We start from the raw sequence: 22709 nt of genomic DNA on the forward strand, positions 1-22709 counted from the left end.
CAGCACTTCCAGAGTTTCACCTACCTCTCATTACAGAAATGTTGAAAAATATGCAACAGAATGGAGAAAAGCAGGCTAAGGTAGGCACTTCGATGACAAAAGTCCTCTATGATTTACAGGAAGGCATTTTCCAGATGTTATTGTGAGTGAACATCCAAAGAAACATGCACTAATGTGTCGATCTGTGGTCCCCACAAAACAAAGTGGGCCAAGAATCCAGATACCAGGGCAAAATTTGCAACATACCATTATATGTTGTATCCTGTTTCAAGTCTTATCATGCAAAGAAGCATTATTAATCATCGACAACTAAAATTGATAGTTGAAATTACTTGACATTCCTGAATAAATTATTTGAGAAAAGGAAAGAAAAAAAAAGACAAGATATAGATATACATTTATAGAGTACATATATAGAGCGGGAAAAAGGCACCATTTTTAACTTTGTCAGTACCAGACCAAAGCCCATATCAAAAGTACCGAAAAAAATAGATACAATGAGTGCAAAACGTGTTCAAATAGTTCTTTCAGATGAAAGAGTTCATTGGCAAATGAACAGATCTGGTGTTTCGGGTACCACTACACACACCATCCAGTCACATTACTGCGATCACCTGTCAAACGTTTGAATAACCACTTTTGCACTGCAGACCATTGAAGAAGAGAGTCAATGAAATTCTGGAAGGTACGGTAGGGATAGCCATGCTGACTCCAGTACTGTGGACAGCTGCACTACGATTCTCAGATGATTATCCATGGCGCAAACAGCTCAATTGAGGTGGCCACACAGATTCTCAATTGGGTTTAAATTGGGTAAGTTTGCTGGCCAGAGGAGTACAGTAAACTGATCCTTAAGCTCTTTGAACTACGCACATACATTATGAGCTGTGTGACACATTACACTGACCTGCTGCTAGATGTTGTCGTGCTGAGGAAAAACAAATTGTGTGTAGCAGTGGACATGGTGCCCATGGATAGACGTATACTTTTGTTGATTCACTGTGCATTCCAGAATGACAGGATCACCCACTGAATGCCACAAAAACATTCCTCATACCATAATGCACCCTCCCCTCTGGCCGGGACCATTCCAACAATTGTTGCAAGGTGTTTGCTTTCACACATTTCACACTGATTTTTGAGTGTAAAATACGATCCATCCAAAAAAAGGCACCTGTCATCACTTACTGGTCACCCAGCCCCACTACTGGTGTGCAAATTCCAGCCTTCATCGCTGATGAACAGCAGTCAGCATCGGTGCTTGTACCAGGTGCCTGCTGCTGAGGCCCATAGGAAGCAACATTTGCTGAACAGTCATTGAGGAGAAACTGTTGGTAGTCCCTTGTCTCACCTGGGGAGTCAGTTGCTCAATGTCTATACCCACACGCATGTCTGCAGCCGTCGTTCACCCCTTTCATCTACGGCCTGTGTTGAACCACAGTTTCCTCAGTGCCAGTTTGTCACACAGGGTATACTTTAACCATGGTGGCACACAAACAGCTTACAAACTTAGCCATTTCAGAAATGCTTCCACCTTTGCCACCTCCACTCTAGTGCTGACACCTGTCATCTTTGAGTGGATATTGTAAGTTAACATCAAACATCAAAAAGGAGGTGGTCAAATCTAAGTGCTACAGAGCCATAGTAAGTGATAAAATGTGTTCCGGTGTTGTAGTAGGGTGGGGGGAGGGGGTGGGGTGGGGTGGGGTGGGGTGGGGTGGGATGGGACTTAGAAGCACAGGGGAAGCTAGGTCACAGGATTATGTTCATGCACTTCCCTCATTCATAGGTCTACAAACTGAGGAGGTGATCCTCCATTCTGTCTGCTCCACAACATAATAACATGCAACTATAGTGTATTTCACAAAGTCATCCACAGTGGAGCTCATGAATTACTGGTGGCGCAGTATGAAGACATGCCCGGGGAGTGTTTGTTTTATACAAAATACATTAACACTACATGGAACACACATGAGAGTTACTAATAACACTAACTCAGGTAATGCCTATCAACAGAATCTACATAAATCTCTGCACACAGTTCTACAAGGCTCGAAAAGAAATTGATACTGTGTGTTGAAACAAGTATTCAAATGCTTCAAGTTTCTGAGTCTGAAGCACCTCTCAATATGTAATTATGAAATATACTGGTAACAAACAGATGTGGTGTTTCACAAGTGATGTAAATATTCAGGATTAATTCTGACAGTTCAACAAAGACTACACACAATGTTACAAAATTATTCCAATGTGACCACAACAGTTATATCAGATATCCCAATTTTTTGGCAGTGAAACATTCCTAGGGATGCAAGGAAGGACTGAAAATACATAGTGAGTACTGTAAAAAGTATTCAAAGTTAAAAAGAATTCAAAAGCTTAAAGATTCCAAACTTGAAGCATCTTTCCAGATGGGGGGGAAAAAAAAGTGCTAGCAACAGACAGACCAGATTCTTCATCAGCAGCAATATCTATTCCATGCTCAAAGTAAATACACAGCGTACATAGCATCAGTTGACTGACACACACACACACACACACACACACACACACACACACACACACACACACACACACACACACACAGTGTGATCAAATTATTCCATGTAAAGGAAAGAATTTGTATTTAAAAAAATTGAGTTTTGGTTTTGAAGTTTGCCAGGCCAGAGAACAATCAATTTTATTTATGTACTCAAAAATATATTCAGATGTATCAGAAGTGTGCTTCAGCAAGGAATTCATTCCACTTGTGAGTTGTCTGTGAGTAGTGCTAGAATGCACCAAGAGCACAGATGAAGTGGAGTGAGTGGATGAAGGGATTGTACAGCATTTATCTGGCAAGCTATGGCTGAAATATTCAGCACACAGCCAGGAGGCCAGGACAGGTAATACAGCAGGCAGTAAGTGGTTGTAGATGAAAGGGTCCCAGCACAGTAAGCTGGGTTAGGCCATAATGACACCGCTCTTGGCACAGTCTATGGTAGGCAAGTTTGTAGCAGAAACAGAGTTAACATGTTAGCTGAATTCCATGCTGTTGAACCAATGAAATCCTTTGCTTTTGAAGCCACAATAGCAGCTGTAACAAAGATGTTTGCAACTGAAGACTTGCCATATCATTTTTTCCCCTTTTTTTCTCCATTGTATGTTCCAGCGTCACATATGATATCATTACCAGTTTTGAGTTAATACCAAGCCACCATCAGATGATGTGTTTAAAAAGAAAGAAAAGAGGGTACAGTGAAATATGAAACTATAGTTGTTGAAAGTGGCCTACCCTGGACCACTGATATTCATTCCCTTTCTTATTTCACTCAAATGTAGCAAAGAAAAAATGACTATCTAAATGCTTCCACGTGAGCCCTGGTTTCTCTGATCTTTTCTTTGTAGTCCTTATGCAAGATGTATGTTGGTAGCGGCAGGATTGTTCTACAGTCTGTTTACCGGTTCTCTAAACTTTCTCAACAGGGTTTTGTGAAAATAACCCCCCCCCAGGGATTTTCATTTGAGTTCACAGAGCTTTCCTGTAATACTTGCGCATTGACTCAGTATAGTGGTAATAAATCTAGCAGCACACCACTGAACTACTTCGGCATATCCCTTTCATCCAACTTGGTAGGGCTCCCAAACACTTGAGCAGTACTCAAGAGTGGGTCACAGATGTGTTCTGTATGTGGTCTTTTTTACTGAGGGACTACACTTTCCTAAAATTCTCTCAATAAACCAAAGTCAATCATTTCCCATACCTACACCTGACCTTATATGCTCGATCCATTTCACATCAGTTAGCAACATTTAGCCTAGATATTTAATAGAGGTTTCAGTGAAGTAGCACACCACTAATACTTTATTTGACACTACAGGATTGTTTCTCCTACTCATCTCCATTAATGTGCATTTTCCTACATTTAGAGCAAGCTGACAAGCATCACACCGAATCTACCAACGTCTTCTTGTATCCTCTTACAGTCACTCAAGGACGACACTTCTACGTACATCAGTCATCAGTTCCAGTTGAAGATAGTTATTCAACCTATCCTTCAGATCGTTTATGTATGCATAATATGAATATTTATGCAGTCACAATGACATCAAACACTGGTTAGTGCCCTGCCTTTTACCGCCAGTCAAATGAGGTGGCAGAGCATATGGTGTGCATCTTTAAAGAATTCATGTCTAAGGTAATGGAAAGGACACAGTGGAAGCAGCACTCACTGTTCGACAATGAGATATCCCCAGGGGTAAGAACGCCTTTTTTAAACCATCTATACAGTGATGTAGGATAAGGTCCCAGGTATCACACCCTGCAGTCATTGAACCTAGTGAGTCCTCATTTGTGAGTAGTTGACAAAAACAAAAACACAGAATTTTATATGAGACTCAGTACCATTCAGATAGTAGTATTTTGTTGACTGATTGCATGGTGTAATGAATAGAGTACAGCCTTCATGTGCAGATCTTAAGTTCAAATCTTGTCAGGCACTATAAATTTTTTATTTTTAAATCTTTATCAAAATGACTATGATCATTATTTTTCTTCATTTCATTGGTTTAAATGTAATTTTTTATTTCTGTTCCTGTGTCACGTCATTATAATCATCATATCAACTCTCTCATTTGTTCTCAGCTTTTCTTTATATCATATTTTTTCCTCTGGAATTTTTGTGAATGTGAATTTAATCACGTTTACCTGTTATCACAATATAATGAAGTCTGGCGTCAGCTGCAAGAGACTGTGGTCATGTGTGTGTGAGTTGCATTTGCGTAAGTGTGTGTGTGTGTGTGTGTGTGTGTGTGTACGCGTGCGCATGCTATTTTTTACAAAGGCCTTGTTGGCCAAAAGCTTATTTTGTGACAGTCTTTTTGTTGTGCCTACCTGCGACTCAGCATTTCCGATATATGGTGAGTAGCAACTGTCCTTTTCATAATACTGTTACGTTCCATCCTGGATTTTCCATTGTCTAATTTTATCTGTTGTAATATTTAAATACTTGAAAATGCTAATCTATTAACTATAACAGAAGCTGACATAATCTATTTACACTGACTGTGCAGTGGTGTCATAAATGTATTTTTCGCTACAAGAAGTGCATTTTTATGGTAACTGGCATACAAACATTTAAACTGTAACATACATTCTTACAACTCTGTGGACAAAATAATGTAGATGAAAGTTTAAATGAAGGAAAGAATTTTAACTAAAACAAAATTCAAGCAAAATAAGGAATAGAAATAATGTATGCAATAACATGGATGAAAAAAGTAGAATGATATAAGAAAAAATTAAGTTAAAATTAATTCATAAAATTAATTAAAATCACATGAACAAAGATTTCAAGTGGAAAAACAATGACAAGAAGAAGAATGACAGCAACTGAAGAAGTTGATATGATGATTAAAATAGTGTGACAAAGGAACAGAAATGAAAAAATAGATTTAAACCAACCAATTGAATAAAAATACCGATTAAAGTCATCCTGATAAAAATTTAAAAATAAAGAAAAATTTAAAGTACCTAGCAAGATTCAAACCCATGACGACCTACGCAGGAAGACCTTGTCCTCTCTGTTTCACCACCTGTCAATGCGATGCTCCTTTTTTCATGTTATTGAGCATTACACAAAATTCTAAATTTTTTTTTCATAAATTACTCACAAACAAGGCCTCACCCGGGTGAATGCCTGCAGGGTGTGATAACTGGGATCTTAAGCTACATCACCATGTAGATACACTCCTGGAAATTGAAATAAGAACACCGTGAATTCATTGTCCCAGGAAGGGGAAACTTTATTGACACATTCCTGGGGTCAGATACATCACATGATCACACTGACAGAACCACAGGCACATAGACACAGGCAACAGAGCATGCACAATGTCGGCACTAGTACAGTGTGTATCCACCTTTCGCAGCAATGCAGGCTGCTATTCTCCCATGGATACGATCGTAGAGATGCTGGATGTAGTCCTGTGGAATGGCTTGCCATGCCATTTCCACCTGGCGCCTCAGTTGGACCAGCGTTCGTGCTGGACGTGCAGACCGCGTGAGACGACGCTTCATCCAGTCCTGAACATGCTCAATGGGGGACAGATTCGGAGATCTTGCTGGCCAGGGTAGTTGACTTACACCTTCTAGAGCACGTTGGGTGGCACGGGATACATGCGGACGTGCATTGTCCTGTTGGAACAGCAAGTTCCCTTGCCGGTCTAGGAATGGTAGAACGATGGGTTCGATGACGGTTTGGATGTACCGTGCACTATTCAGTGTCCCCTCGACGATCACCAGTGGTGTACGGCCAGTGTAGGAGATCGCTCCCCACACCATGATGCCGGGTGTTGGCCCTGTGTGCCTCAGTCGTATGCAGTCCTGATTGTGGCGCTCACCTGCACGGCGCCAAACACGCATACGACCATCATTGGCACCAAGGCAGAAGCGACTCTCATCGCTGAAGACGACACGTCTCCATTCGTCCCTCCATTCACGCCTGTCGCGACACCACTGGAGGCGGGCTGCACGATGTTGGGGCGTGAGCAGAAGATGGCCTAACGGTGTGCGGGACCGTAGCCCAGCTTCATGGAGACGGTTGCGAATGGTCCTCGCCGATACCCCAGGAGCAACAGTGTCCCTAATTTGCTGGGAAGTGGCGGTGCGGTCCCCTACGGCACTGCGTAGGATCTTACGGTCTTGGCGTGCATCCGTGCGTCGCTGCAGTCCGGTCCCAGGTCGACGGGCACGTGCACCTTCCGCCGACCACTGGCGACAACATCGATGTACTGTGGAGACCTGACGCCCCACGTGTTGAGCAATTCGGCGGTACGTCCACCAGGCCTCCCGCATGCCCACTATACGCCCTCGCTCAAAGTCCGTCAACTGCACATACGGTTCACGTCCACGCTGTCGCAGCATGCTACCAGTGTTAAAGACTGCGATGGAGCTCCGTATGCCACGGCAAACTGGCTGACACTGACGGCGGCGGTGCACAAATGCTGCGCAGCTAGCGCCATTCGACGGCCAACACCGCGGTTCCTGGTGTGTCCGCTGTGCCGTGCGTGTGATCATTGCTTGTACAGCCCTCTCGCAATGTCCGGAGCAAGTATGGTGGATCTGACACACCGGTGTCAATGTGTTCTTTTTTCCATTTCCAAGAGTGTAGTTTCAAAAAGTTGATGACACCACTGGGGATCTCCCCTAGTGAGCACATATAGATCCATGACAAAAGGTGCAAAAAGCACAGTGTAGAAACAGCACCACTCACTTTCGCTTATCCTGATGTTGAAGCTGTAGGAGCATGCCCAGCACCATACATGCAGATTTACTGTTGTTTGGCCTACACATATTACAGCTATCCTGGAAGAAACCCAAGCTGCTTAATACTAAGTACACAGTTGCCACTCTGTTCAGCGGCTAATGTGTGCAAACAAATTTGCCACCATCACAATTAGCTTCACCCTCGGAGCCACCACTTTCACTACTGTGGTAATCATTCCATGAATTCAGGTCATGTCCAGCAGCCACTACTACTGCCACCCATCGCTACATATTAGCAGCATTCCAATGTTGCCCCCCCTGAGATCTTATGCAGGTCTACGTCATGCCACCTCACGTCACTATCTACCAAGATACAAGAGAGACCTAAGGGTGGGGAGATGGAGCCTGAGCGAGGTATGCCACAAATTATTTTTTCTGCTCACAAAGTTTGTACAAAATAGCTATGAACTAAATTGGGGATTTTAAAAATTAAAAAAAGAATATTAACATTGATTATGTAAATTAGAAGTCAAAAGATGTGTACACAACAAGAAAGGAAATTATGCCTCAAGGTTGTTAATTATACAACTTACTGTTTCTGGAAAATGAATGGGCAGCTACTTCGAAGTAAACTTTTACGATAACGAATCTATTGAATAGTCATACTATCACAGCATATAAACATCAGCAGTCCCATGTATTATTTTTATCATTGACACATATTAAAAGCAGTTTAATGTATCACAGATGAAGAGGGCAAGAAATAAACAACATATATGAAAAATTCCAAGAGAGCAAACCCGGACCATGCATACTAAATGAACAATTTTTTTTTTTAATTTGTCTTAAAAATATTGCCAGCATTTTGCTAATCAGGAAGAAATAAGGTTTCTGTCTTACCTTCACTACTTCATCTTTTAAGCTGACACTTTCCTTGCTGTCTTCATTGTTGCAAACTGCTGGATTCTCAACAGTGCTTATAGTGTGCAAGTCTGCCTCTGGGTCAACCTCTTTTCGCCGAGGTTGCATAAAATTCATAAGATATTGCCGCCGCTTTTTCCGCCAACGTTTTGAGGGATATGTGTAAATCTGGCCTTCTACAAGGCCAGGCATTCGTTCACGGGAGCTCATAAACAAATTTGAGTGATTCTGTGCAACGCCTGTCAAAAACAAATGCAAAAGTGAGGAATATGATAAATGTGTTAGTAAAAGAAATTATGAACATTAAACTTAACACTTATGAGATGGGCCTGAGTCAAATTCTAGCACTGGTTCATGGCCATAGACCAGACCTCGTATCTACACAAATGAGCCCCATGCAATGATATAATTTTGCAAGTACATTCAGTAATATATATGGGTACTGTCTGCATAATGTGTTGTAAACAGATTTAGTAAAGTAGTAATAAATTAAAAGTCATCCCTCAAGATTCAGGCTCTGTCTTGAGAGTGTTAAGACAGCATAAAACTGAATTAGGCAGTATATTGCAACCATCAAGTTCTAGGCAAATCAATCACAAGAAGCAGATTATCTCACCAAGTAAGGAAAGCCAGAACTAATTACTTAACCACTTGTGCTATCCGAGCACACTTCCAGGACTGGCCCAAATTTCAAATAGCATCCGCCTGCGACAAGCAGCAAATCCGGGCTTGAGCCCCGGTCTGATAAAAATTTTCATCGGTTTTGAAATATTCTACTGTTGATCCAGAACCATAATCACAATATGAAAGTTCATTTTTGGCTGCCCATTGATCATCAACGCAGAATCCTAGACACTGCACTGCAGTATTTCATGCCATAGCAGGGAAATGACGAGAGAAAACAGCGTCTCACCCTGAGAGGGAACCACATAATACAATTTTAGCACAAGGGAGAGTAGATACCAGAACAAATGGAGATTTGAGTCACTCCTGGAAGTGTGTTCAGATAGCTAAAGTCCTTTAGGCATCTGCTCGTAAGAAGCAGGAAATCCAAGTTCGAGTCCCAGTCTGGCACAAATTATCATTTGTACATTGGTTGGTTGGCTGGTTTGTTTGGTTAGAAAGGGACCAAACTACAGGGTCATTAGTCCCTTTTTCCAAATTCAAACACATTGTGGAGTAAAATCATTGCCCAAAAGAGTCTGGGAAGTAAAAAAGTTGGAAAACTAACTGAGAACAGCACCGAAAGAGAAAATGAAAGAGGCAAGACAAAAGGAGAGAACGTGTACTAAAAGGGGAAAAAGTGGTAGAAGGCAGATGGCCTGGGCTGGCTAATTGCAAGAAGAAAAGAGAATAAACAGCCACTCTGCACCACACTAAAATCTCCAGCCTAAATGACAACACTAGAGGAATACAGATGGGAAAAGACAAATACCAAGGCAAACAAACAGCAAAGATAGAACAAGGAAGAGTTAAAATGGAGGAAGGGTGAAGGCCTAGGAGAGAAGGCCAGACAACACTCAGATTGTGTGATAGAAACTCTCCCCCCCCCCCCCCCCCCCTCATGAATAAAATGTAAAACTACATCAGCCACTGAGGTATTATCTCCCAAAACTGTTGGCAGTGTGGCGGGAAGGTTTAAAGTCCATCATGGAACAGTTAAAACTGGGCAGTCCACCAAGATGTGGATGACAGTCATGTGGGAACCACAGCACCTCTCATGTGGGTCCTCGTGACGGAGGAGGTGACCATGAGTCAGCCTAGTGTGGCTGATGCAGAGCCGGCAAAGGACAACAGACTCCACGTGAGTGGTTCAAATGGATGACTGCCATACATTCATTGTCTCCTTGATAGCATGCAGTTTATTCAGAGTATTAAGGGTCTGCCATTCAGTATCCCATATCCTGAAAACTTTATGGCACAAGACCGATCGAAGACCAGTCTCCACTGTAGTATGTAGTTTATCTCATGCGAAAAGTATGATGCCCACAGTAAAGAGTTAAGATAATTTCATGATGTTGCCAGAAAATGTGTTTAATTTATTTAATTATGAATATTTTCTTTTATGCTAAATAATGGATTCGTTTGAGATGTTAAATGCTGTATATTTATATGTATTTATTTATATGTATCTTTGGAGTTTATTAGAATCTAGAATGCAGGAATGTCTGCAACTTCCGGGCACATGTTGGCTTGCCTGCCACTTTTTTGTCTATATTGGAGGGCTGATGGACGTGTTTATGTGACAAGTGCAGTATAATGCATTTAGAGTATCAATGTTCATAATGAAAATGGTGTAGTTACTAACAAAAGGTATGAATAAATATAATTTTTAGCTGAAAGTATTTCAGATCCGGTAGTGTTTATTTCAAACAAGAAGAAAACCCAGGCCATGCGTGTTGGAATGATTATTGTTCAGATAAAACTTCGAGAACCCCTAGACAAACGAGATCTACAGTGTGTAATATTTCAGCAGCTACTAAAAAAAAATAAGTCTTGCTGAAATTCTGCTGGAACTACTCGTATTATTCTCATTCAAAAACACGGGGTGAGAGTGTGGTCCTACCACAATATACCGCATAAGATTCCATAATTGTTCAGTTATGAAGAAATGAGATAGGTAACAACCAGTACAATGTGTGAAGCAAAAATGAGAACTCTGAGAGTGCGGAGCGACAAAAAATTCTGTATAAAATCTGGAGCGGGCCCTGGAGACCCCACTCATGCAGAGTAGCGAGGGTGTGGTCTCACGAAGTGGTATCATAGACTTTCATCATGTCAAAAAAGACGGGAATAGGGTGTTGATGCCAGGAAAAGGCTTTTTGGATGGCGAATTCCAGGTAGACCAAGTTGTCAGTGGTGGAGCGACCTTTGCTAAAACCACCCTGGGACAGAGCCAGAACGCCCCAAGGCTCAAGGAGACGACACAGTCATCAGCTCACCATAAGTTCGAGCAGCTTGCACAGAATGTTGGTGAGACTGATAGGATGATAGCTATGCACATCTAGCGGGCTCTTACCAGGTTTTAACACTGGAACAATGATACTTTCTCACTGTTGCGACGAGAAGTCGCCATCACTCCAGATAAGGTTGAAGATGGCAAGGATGCGGTGATGGTAATCCACTGACAGATATTTAATCATGTGGGAATGGATGCGGTCTGGTCCAGGTGACTTGTCAGGACAATCGGCAAGGGCACTGAGAAATTCCCATTCACTGAAGGAGCATTGTATGGCTTCGGGTGGTGTGGAGCAAAAGACAGGTGTTGTCATTCCACCCACTGTTTTAGAAGATGAGAGGCAGGGCGGTAATTCTCAAATGCAGAGGGCTGAACATTATGCTCAGCAAGATGCTTTGCGACTGCATCTGTGTCGGTGTATATAGCTTCATTTGTGGAAATTCCAGGTATACCTGCAACGGACCAATACCCATAAAGGCATCGGAGCTTGTTCCAAACCTGGGAAGATGTTCGTGTTCTAATGGTGGAGACGTATTGATGAGTTGACAGACTTGGGCACAGAGCTGTTTGAAGGCAATGACGTGCACCAGGGACTGGTGGCACTTACGATGTTGGAGCCCCCCCCATGGTCTCTAATGGCCGCAGTGATTTCCAGTGACCACCAAGACACTGTCTTCCACCAGGCGCAAGTTTAGGAACAAGAGACTGCTGATTCAGCAGCAGCAACAATGTTAGTAGTGGTGGTCTGGATCATGTCATCGATGCTGCCATGCAACAGCAATTCAATGGTGGTAGCGGAGGTGAAAGTGTCCCAGTCAGCCCTGGTAAGAGTCCACCTGGGCAAGCATCCAGATGAGTGATGCCGGGAAGGGACAGGAAGAGCAGAAAGTGCTCATTACCACACAAGACATCGTGAGCTCTCCAGTGGAGAGATGGTAGAATGCCAGGACTGCAAATGGAGAGATCAGTGGCTGAGTATGTGACATGTGCCACACTGAAACGAGTGGAGGCACCTGTATTCAGGAAGCGGTGGTCAAGTTGAGTTAGTAGACTCTTGACATCCTTTCCACAACCAGCAACTCTGGATCTGCCCCACAAAGGGTTATGGGCAATAAAACCATCCAGAAGTAGAAAAGGTGGGTTGAGGTGGGGCATTAGCGCAGCCAACGCATGCTGTGATACTTCATCACCTGGAGGAAGGTAGATTTTGCAGATGGTAATACCCTGCATTGTCCTCAACTTGATAGCCAAAGCTTCAAAAGGTGTCTGAAGGGGCAAAAGTGTGCTATATACAGAGGTATGGACATAAATACAGACTCCATAGGACAGCCTGCTACTGTCACTACAATTTTTGTAATACCCACAATAGGTACGAAGGCCAGGGGCCTGCATTGCCGGAAACCAAAGGCAATGCAAAAAGCAGGTGTAATGCTGAAAAGTTGTCATAACTCAGCCAGGTGGAGAAAAAATTGGCGCAGTTCCACTGGAGGATAACACTTTCTGTTGTTTGGGAAGGCATTAAGTGACCAAGGAGGTAGTTTACACCTAAGGATCACCTGCTGCCACTGGATGAGTATTTGTATCCATTTCCATTGCAGCTGAGACATCGTCAAGATCCAGTTCCTTGAGGGACGCTAAAATCTCATACTCGTCCTCAGACACAGAACTGATGGTGCTTGGGCTACTGGAGTTCCCTGTTTCTTAGCAAACTACTTCTTCATATGCTTACTCTTGCTCTTCTCTTCAGCGCCTTGTTGGGTGGACTTCCATGAAGCTCCTTCAGGCACTGACGAAGGTCGGGCACTGACGAAGGTCGGGCACTGACGAACGTCGGGCACTGACGAACGTCGGGCACTGACGAACGTCGGGCACTGACGAACGTCGGGCACTGACGAACGTCGGGCACTGACGAACGTCGGGCACTGACGAACGTCGGGCACTGACGAAGGTCGGGCACTGACGAAGGTCGGGCACTGACGAACGTCGGGCACTGACGAACGTCGGGCACTGACGAACGTCGGGCACTGACGAACGTCGGGCACTGACGAACGTCGGGCACTGACGAACGTCGGGCACTGACGAACGTCGGGCACTGACGAACGTCGGGCACTGACGAACGTCGGGCACTGACGAAGGTCGGGCACTGACGAAGGTCGGGCACTGACGAAGGTCGGGCACTGACGAAGGTCGGGCACTGACGAAGGTCGGGCACTGACGAAGGTCGGGCACTGACGAAGGTCGGGCACTGACGAAGGTCGGGCACTGACGAAGGTCGGGCACTGACGAAGGTCGGGCACTGACGAAGGTCGGGCACTGACGAAGGTCGGGCACTGACGAAGGTCGGGCACTGACGAAGGTCGGGCACTGACGAAGGTCGGGCACTGACGAAGGTCGGGCACTGACGAAGGTCGGGCACTGACGAAGGTCGGGCACTGACGAAGGTCGGGCACTGACGAAGGTCGGGCACTGACGAAGGTCGGGCACTGACGAAGGTCGGGCACTGACGAAGGTCGGGCACTGACGAAGGTCGGGCACTGACGAAGGTCGGGCACTGACGAAGATCGGGCACTGACGAAGATCGGGCACTGACGAAGATCGGGCACTGACGAAGATCGGGCACTGACGAAGATCGGGCACTGACGAAGATCGGGCACTGACGAAGACCGTGAAGCCCTTCGTCCACCAGCTTGTGGCTTCTTCAACCACTGGGGAGTGCCCACTTCTGCATCGATGGAGACCTTCCATGCGAGAGGAGCCAGAGGAGGCTGTCACTTCTCTAGCTGGGGGAGGGGACTGATGTCCTCGGAATTTGGTGAGGGGGAGGAAGGGGAGGTGTGCTCCCAAAGTAGGTGCTTTGGGAGCACCAGAAAAAGAGGTGCCCCCAACCATCAAGAGTGCGGATGTATTCGGGCAGCCCTGAGGGGCCACTGTACAAGGCAGAGGCGAGGAGACTACCATCGCCAGTGAGGGTGATGTCGACATAGCTGCAGCTTTCATAGATGTCGAGCACATATGGTGCAACCGTTCATATTTCTGTTTAGTCTCTTGATAAGTCAGCTGGTCCAGGGTCTTGTACTCCATAATTTTATTGCTCCTTTTGGAGTACCATGTAGTCTGACAAGCAAAGGGTGTTGTGCTCTCCACAGCTGACACAGCAGTGGATGTCCGTAGTCTCGATATGTGGTGCTGGAATTGCAGTGGGAAGACATGGGCCCAAATTTCCAACACTTAAACCTCCGCATAGGGGGGAGGGATGTATGGTTTTACGTCACATGGGTCTGCCAGCACCTTCACCTTTTCAGGCAATGAATTACCCTCAAAGGCCAAGATGAAGGCACCAATAGCAACTCTACTGCCTTTTTGCCCCTATAGACACACGGGATGAAATGAACACATCGCCATTCTAAACTGTCGCAGAGCTTGTTGTCAGACAGTAAGAGAAGGTTTCGATGGAAGATAATCCCCTGTACCATGTCCTCCAGGATTTCAACACAAAATAGAGGCTCTGTAGCCAGAAAGCAGTCCCCATCTGTTCTGCTGCAGACGAAATAGTGATGTGAATAAGGCTGTCTGTTTTCCATAGTGCTACGTTCCTCCTATTGGGTAGCTAAGGAGGGGAAGAATTTAGGATCACAAATCGCTGCATTATACTCCACCTTGCCCTTCTTAGAGACTGCTGGAGCCATTTGGTCACCAACAAGAGCTGACTTGGTCCACTTCATTGTGGGTCACCGCCCTAATGCCACCCACTCCGACCAGGGGCTCTATCCATGAGTGCCACCCAGCCACAGCACTGGCCACTTGGCACAATGGCCATTGCCAGAGTTCTGATGCCACAAGTAGACAGGCATCTACTCACTGCATTACGTGGGGAGTCTGCAGCTCAGGCATCAGCAGTGCGATCCCTGTGGTATTGGGGCTATGACCAAGATGGTACATGATGGACTGGCTACCATGCTAGGTACTGGGTGTGTGGAAATCCCATATTGTCATGGGGCAAAAGAGTACAGCAGACTATCAATAGACAAAATAATCATAACGCACAAGGGATACAATGTGCACTGCATAAGATGTCCTCTCCAAATGGCCCACACTTTGAAAATTTTGGACATATGGAGGTCAAACCCTAAAAAGAGGCCATACTGTATTATGCCGACAAGTGGGAGACTCCTTTTAGTCACCTCTTACGTTAGGAATACCTTGAGCCTATTCTAACCCCTGGACCTGCAGGGGGATATCATTTCTTCTGAAGTATACTGCAGCTGATGCAGAAACATAATCACAATTCGCAAGTTCATTCTTAATTAAATTATAGTGATAACACAAAAAAATTCACTCAAAGTTATAAAACCCAACACAGTCCATAGAAAATTCCTTCTTGTTGATGTCCGACTAATCGCATCTCTTAACAATTTTATTTAAATACCAAAGTTCATTTTATTAAATATATATGACTTCAGGAAATTTTATATGTACCTGAGTAACTAAAGTTTCCATTACACCACTTCAATCCAAACGTAACCTGACAAAGCTATTTTCCTCACGTTGTCAGTCACTTTAAAATAGCAGATTCTGATATATAAGCAAATTCATATAGAAAATAATAAAATAAGAAAAACATCCCGATATAGTATTTTTAAGGTGATATCACAATCAAGAAGATGATACTGAAACAACGTAAGTAAAACAGAGAGCAAGACATTAATAACAAAGCTGTTCCTTCGGCAGCAACACTGCTGCAGCTGCCCAGTGACACCACAGCTCATATGGCCGACTGAACAAAATTAGCCTGAGAAGTCAGAAACAACCATCCCACCTCCTCCCTCTGTGAATGGGGACACACAGCCACAAAATTAGAAATGAAACTGCTCTATCATTCTTAAGAACACTAAAATACAAAGTTTAAAATTCCTAAAACAGTTATTGACACGAGGTGAGTAAAAGAAATAAGGCTGAGATGTTTGCCAAAGGACGTGATGAGGCAACAAGGAAAAATAAATAAAGAAACAATAAGTAGGTAACTTAAGGCTCTACACTAGCTTTCATGATTTTAATTGGATTGCTATATAAAAAGCAACTACTCAGTGACATGATTGCTGAATATCTACAGTAAATAAATGTCAAAATAATCAAAGGTACATACAGTGCATGCAATAGAACTCAACCCTCCTTACAGTGGCTGCTGGGAATTGATAGATGTTGATCCATACTGACTTCTTGCCCACCTCAGCTAGTAAAATATACTGTTTTTAATAAAATTTTATAGTAGTATTTCATAGTTTTTAGAAATTATGCACACATTTTGGCGTTTTTAACTTCATGCATCACTACTGCTTCTGTAGAGGTGTGAAACATAAATATGTATTTAACAACAATGGAAATGACTGGATGGAATAATGTGTAAAACACACAACAGAAAACTATTCATACTAAACTTTTGAGCTCTTGCTCTTTCTAGAAGCACACACTGCCCTGTGTGAAGGTGTTTACTCCTACTAGAGAAAGAACCAGAGCTTGAAAGCTATAGTCTGATTAAAATTACTTGATAGTTGACATCTGTCACCTGCCGCTAGAGTGTTGCCATATTTGTTGCTGGCTACTGCTCTGTAACAGGCTGACACACAAACTTGGTGGGGTCACTTCACATATGCTGTTAATGTGTAATGCAGAACGATGTTGAAAGCGGCCACCGTGATGTATGTCAGAAATGAGAGATGCTCCATCAGTTGCTGATTTTACGTGACCAATGACTGAACTGCAGCAGATGATGTGTTTTGAATTTAAATTCATGTCCTAAGCTAACCACACCCTTATGATGTGCAATGTACGTGAGAAAACAGCGCCCAACATTCTGCAGCAGAACTAAAATCACAATTATACTATTCAGGGCAATTAAAGCTAACCTCTATGAGCAAACTCAAGCCAGAAAAAATTCTGTTTCAGCACTAAAAGCAAACCGTAATTTCTCACCATCACTAGTTACCTGAAACTATCCTGACACTGGCTATATGAGCTGCCACATTACAAACCAATGGGGAGTCATCGTTGGCACTTGGTTGCGGATTATAGACAACACAGGCAGATTCCAAACAGAAAAAGAATGATAGGGATTTTTTTAAAAAAAATTGAAAAATAAAATAAAAAAGAGCATACAAAAAAGTCAATACAGTGATGAAAGTGGTATGGCAAGGAATCAAAAATATAGAAAATTATATTTAAACCAATTAAATAAATAAAGATTAATAATGAAATTCTTTGATTAGATTTAGAAATTTAAAAAAAAATTGCTATGTTTGATGAGATTCGAACCTATGACCTCGTGCATGTCAAGTTTATACACTAACCATTGCATTATGCCACAACACTGGGGGAAATAAATGTTTATACTTATGATTGTGATGATCCCAATGCAACAACAAATTGCAGCCTGTAAAAATTCAGCTTCAAGCAACATTGTGCGAAGCTTATCTAATGTAAGCTGATCTCTATAATGGTATATGGGACACTGAATCATGTCTTGTGCAGAAGTATCCAGTAGTGTTTGGTTACTGCTGTGTATAAAACATGTGTACTGCATTTCATTAACATTGTTTTGTGTGTGTGTGTGTGTGTGTGTGTCATCATGTGACATATGTGAAATAAAAGTGCCAGGCCCCTGATTAAGAATCCAAACACATCGAGAAAGAATGTGTGACAAGGAAATGGAAATGAACTGGCCAGTTGTTGTGGCAATTTGGCAACAGCGAACGGTTCTGGCATGATGTTGAGTGCTCTGACTGGAGGAAACCAGCTCCAACACATTAAGTGTCAATCAGCCTATAGTATAAACAGTCTTATGTTGTGAATTTCCGCATGTCACACATCTGTCAATTATAGGTGAGCAGTTACCTTTCCTTTATTTTACATATAGATATATTTTTTATATGGAAAGCCTGTCATGCAAGTGTACTCAGGCTAGTATCATGTGCATCCACTTCCCCACCCTAATTTCAACAACAAAAATTTACTTTGCACACACTACATACAGTACTAAAAAGAGAATACACATGTAAAACTAAACATATGCTTAAAAGAGTGAAGAGAATGTGCACACGTATGTGTGGTTTTCCCCTTCTTTTTTTGAGAGAGAGAGAGAGAGGGAGAACAAGATTAAACGGTTTTTTGCTAAGGCTCAAATAAAATAACTCTGTGACTGACATGGGTAGTACTGCCATCGTGCAGCCCGCCACACTGGATAAGGTTCCACGCACACCTACAAAATATGTAACACTGCGAGCATGTGATACTTGAGATAGAACTACAATTAGCTGGCAGCTGGCCACTAGCACCCGACTTGCTGAAGCGTCAACCACAAAATTATTTTAGCTGAAGTATAAACTCCATTGCATCTACTACGAAAGTCACTGAATGAACTAACTCAAAATGTCTTATCAAATCCCCCCCCCCCCTCCCTCCTCAAAAAAATCATAATCGGGTACTTTTGAACCAATATGCAGTTGTTGTTGTTGTGGTCTTCAGTCCTGAGACTGGTTTGATGCAGCTCTCCATGCTACTCTATCCTGTGCAAGCTTCTTCATCTCCCAGTACCCACTGCAACCCACATCCTTCTGAATCTGCTTAGTGTATTGATCTCTTGGTCTCCCTCTACGATTTTTACCCTCCACGCTGCCCTCCAATGCTAAATTTGTGATCCCTTGATGCCTCAAAACATGTCCTACCAACCGATCCCTTCTTCTAGTCAAGTTGTGCCACAAACTTCTCTTCTCCCCAATCCTATTCAATACCTCCTCATTAGTCACGTGATCTACCCACCTTATCTTCAGCATTCTTCTGTAGCACCACATTTCGAAAGCTTCTATTCTCTTCTTGTCCAAACTGGTTATCGTCCATGTTTCACTTCCATACATGGCTACACTCCATACAAATACTTTCAGAAACGACTTCCTGACACTTAAATCTATACTCGATGTTAACAAATTTCTCTTCTTCAGAAACGATTTCCTTGCCATTGCCAGTCTACATTTTATATCCTCTCTACTTCGACCATCATCAGTTATTTTACTCCCTAAATAGCAAAACTCTTTTACTACTTTAAGTGTCTCATTTCCTAATCTAATCCCCTCAGCTTCACCCGACTTAATTTGACTACATTCCATTATCCTCGTTTTGCTTTTGTTGATGTTCATCTTATATCCTCCTTTCAAGACACTGTCCATTCCGTTCAACTGCTCTTCCAAGTCCTTTGCTGTCTCTGACAGAATTACAATGTCATCGGCGAACCTCAAGGTTTTTATTTCTTCTCCATGAATTTTAATACCTACTCCGAATTTTTCTTTTGTTTCCTTTACTGCTTGCTCAATATACAGATTGAATAACATCGGGGAGAGGCTACAACCCTGTCTCACTCCTTTCCCAACCACTGCTTCCCTTTCATGCCCCTCGACTCTTATAACTGCCATCTGGTTTCTGTACAAATTGTAAATAGCATTTCGCTCCCTGTATTTTACCCCTGCCACCTTTAGAATTTGAAAGAGAGTATTCCAGTCAACATTGTCAAAAGCTTTCTCTAAGTCTACAAATGCTAGAAACGTAGGTTTGCCTTTCCTTAATCTTTCTTCTAAGATAAGTCGTAAGGTTAGTATTGCCTCACGTGTTCCAACATTTCTACGGAATCCAAACTGATCTTCCCTGAGGTCCGCTTCTACCAGTTTTTCCATTCGTCTATAAAGAATTCGCGTTAGTATTTTGCAGCTGTGACTTATTAAACTGATAGTTCGGTAATTTTCACATCTGTCAACACCTGCTTTCTTTGGTATTGGAATTATTATATTATTCTTGAAGTCTGTGGGTATTTCGCCTGTCTCATACATCTTGCTCACCAGATGGTAGAGTTTTGTCATGACTGGCTCTCCCAAGGCCATCAGTAGTTCTAATGGAATGTTGTCTACTCCCGGGGCCTTGTTTCGACTCAGGTCTCTCAGTGCTCTGTCAAACTCTTCACGCAGTATCTTATCTCCCATTTCATCTTCATCTACATCCTCTTCCATTTCCATAATATTGTCCTCAAGTACATCGCCCTTGTATAGACCCTCTATATACTCCTTCCACCTTTCTGCCTTCCCTTCTTTGCTTAGAACTGGGTTGCCATCTGAGCTCTTGATATTCATACAAGTGGTTCTCTTCTCTCCAAAGGTCTCTTTAATTTTCCTGTAGGCAGTATCTATCTTACCCCTAGTGAGACAAGCCTCTACATCCTTACATTTGTCCTCTAGCCATCCCTGCTTAGCCATTTTGCACTTTCTGTCGATCTCATTTTTGAGACGTTTGTATTCCCTTTTGCCTGCTTCATTTACTGCATTTTTATATTTTCTCCTTTCATCAATTAAATTCAATATTTCTTCTGTTACCCAAGGATTTCTATTAGCCCTCGTCTTTTTACCTACTTGATCCTCTGCTGCCTTCACTACTTCATCCCTAAGAGATACCCATTCTTCTTCTACTTTATTTCTTTCCCCCATTCCTGTCAATTGTTCCCTTATGCTCTCCCTGAAACTCTCTACAACCTCTGGTTCTTTCAGTTTATCCAGGTCCCATCTCCTTAAATTCCCACCTTTTTGCAGTTTTTTCAGTTTCAATCTGCAGTTCATAACCAATAGATTGTGGTCAGAATCCACATCTGCCCCTGGAAATGTCTTACAATTTAAAACCTGGTTCCTAAATCTCTGTCTTACCATTATATAATCTATCTGATACCTATTAGTATCTCCAGGATTCTTCCAGGTATACAACCTTCTTTTATGATTCTTGAACCAAGTGTTAGCTATGATTAAGTTACGCTCTGTGCAAAATTCTACAAGGCGGCTTCCTCTTTCATTTCTTCCCCCCAATCCATATTCACCTACTATGTTTCCTTCTCTCCCTTTTCCTACACTCGAATTCCAGTCACCCATGACTATTAAATTTTCGTCTCCCTTCACTACCTGAATAATTTCTTTTATCTCGTCATACATTTCATCAATTTCTTCATCATCTGCAGAACTAGTTGGCATATAAACTTGTACTACTGTAGTAGGCATGGGCTTTGTGTCTATCTTGGCCACAATAATGCGTTCACTATGTTGTTTGTAGTAGCTAACCCGCACTCCTATTTTTTTATTCATTATTAAACCTACTCCTGCATTACCCCTATTTGATTTTGTATTTATAACCCTGTAATCACCTGACCAAAAGTCTTGTTCCTCCTGCCACCGAACTTCACTAATTCCCACTATATCTAACTTTAACCTATCCATTTCCCTTTTTAAATTTTCTAACCGACCTGCCCGATTAAGGGATCTGACATTCCACGCTCCGATCCGTAGAATGCCAGTTTTCTTTCTCCTGATAACGACGTCCTCTTGAGTAGTCCCCGCCCGGAGATCCGAATGGGGGACTATTTTACCTCCGGAATATTTTACCCAAGAGGACGCCATCATCATTTAATCATACAGTAAAGCTGCATGTCCTCGGGAAAAATTACGGCTGTAGTTTCCCCTTGCTTTCAGCCGTTCGCAGTACCAGAACAGCAAGGCCGTTTTGGTTAATGTTACAAGGCCAGATCAGTCAATCATCCAGACTGTTGCCCCTGCAACTACTGAAAAGGCTGCTGCCCCTCCTCAGGAACCACATGTTTGTCTGGCCTCTCAACAGATACCCCTCCGTTGTGGTTGCACCTACGGTACGGCCATCTGTATCGCTGAGTCACGCAAGCCTCCCCACCAACGGCAAGGTCCATGGTTCATGGGGGAAGCAATATGCAGTAGGTGGGCAAAAATACGGTAACACCATAAACACAACACATTGCCATACCTAACAACCACTGGTACTCAAAACAGCTTCCAGTAATCTCAGACTGTACAAATACTTGCGGGGTTTCACAGGAATCTTGTATCATTCTTCGTGCAAAGAAATATCATGTTCAGATAATGACGATGGAGACGGATTAGCTATCACACACGTCTGTCTCAACAGTACACGACAAAGGCTCAATAATAACTGAGATCTTGTGACTTTGATGGCCAGGAGAAGTGCAACAAATCATCCGATGCCCACAAAACCAGTCCTCAACAATGTGAACTGTGTGAGCAGGGGCCCTGCCATTTTGGTCTACTGTGTAACCACTGCACAACAAACACTGCACCATGAGATGGACCTGATCAGCCAAAATGCTCCCACAATCCTTGGCAGTAATGTGACCTCGCACAGAACTATGGGGGCCATGCAATATCATGATATGGCTGTCCAAATCATCACAGAGTCCTCACAATGATGGTACATAATCTTGGCCGGAACTTAGCAACAGTGTGAAACAACGCTCATCTGATCAGATGACTTTCTTTCATTGCTCCGTAGCCCATGTTTTATGGTTTCAGCACCACATTTTCCTGTTACGGAACATTTGCATCATTAATGAGTGGTTCTAGCAGTACCATTTGCACTATGGAGCTCCCTTTGTTGTTTCGGTGCTGACAAGATTCACAAGTGCAACTTTCAGTTCTGCAGTGACTTCTGCAGCTGTCATCCCCTTATTTTTTGTCACAATGA

At 43.0% G+C, this 22709-nt stretch overlaps 1 protein-coding gene across 2 annotated transcripts in view; it reads right to left on the reverse strand.

Moving 5' to 3' along the window:
- LOC124778018 (zinc finger protein ubi-d4) overlaps window positions 1–22709 on the reverse strand; it is a 249386-nt gene that overhangs the window by 172964 nt on the left and 53713 nt on the right. For both annotated transcript variants that reach the window (XM_047253596.1, XM_047253595.1), the window contains exon 3: window positions 8147–8406. In XM_047253596.1, coding sequence (XP_047109552.1) covers window positions 8147–8406 — 260 coding nt within the window. The remainder of the gene's footprint in view (window positions 1–8146; window positions 8407–22709) is intronic.

This window comes from Schistocerca piceifrons, chromosome 2, assembly GCF_021461385.2.
Source record: "Schistocerca piceifrons isolate TAMUIC-IGC-003096 chromosome 2, iqSchPice1.1, whole genome shotgun sequence".
Classification (NCBI taxonomy): Eukaryota; Metazoa; Arthropoda; class Insecta; order Orthoptera; family Acrididae; genus Schistocerca; species Schistocerca piceifrons.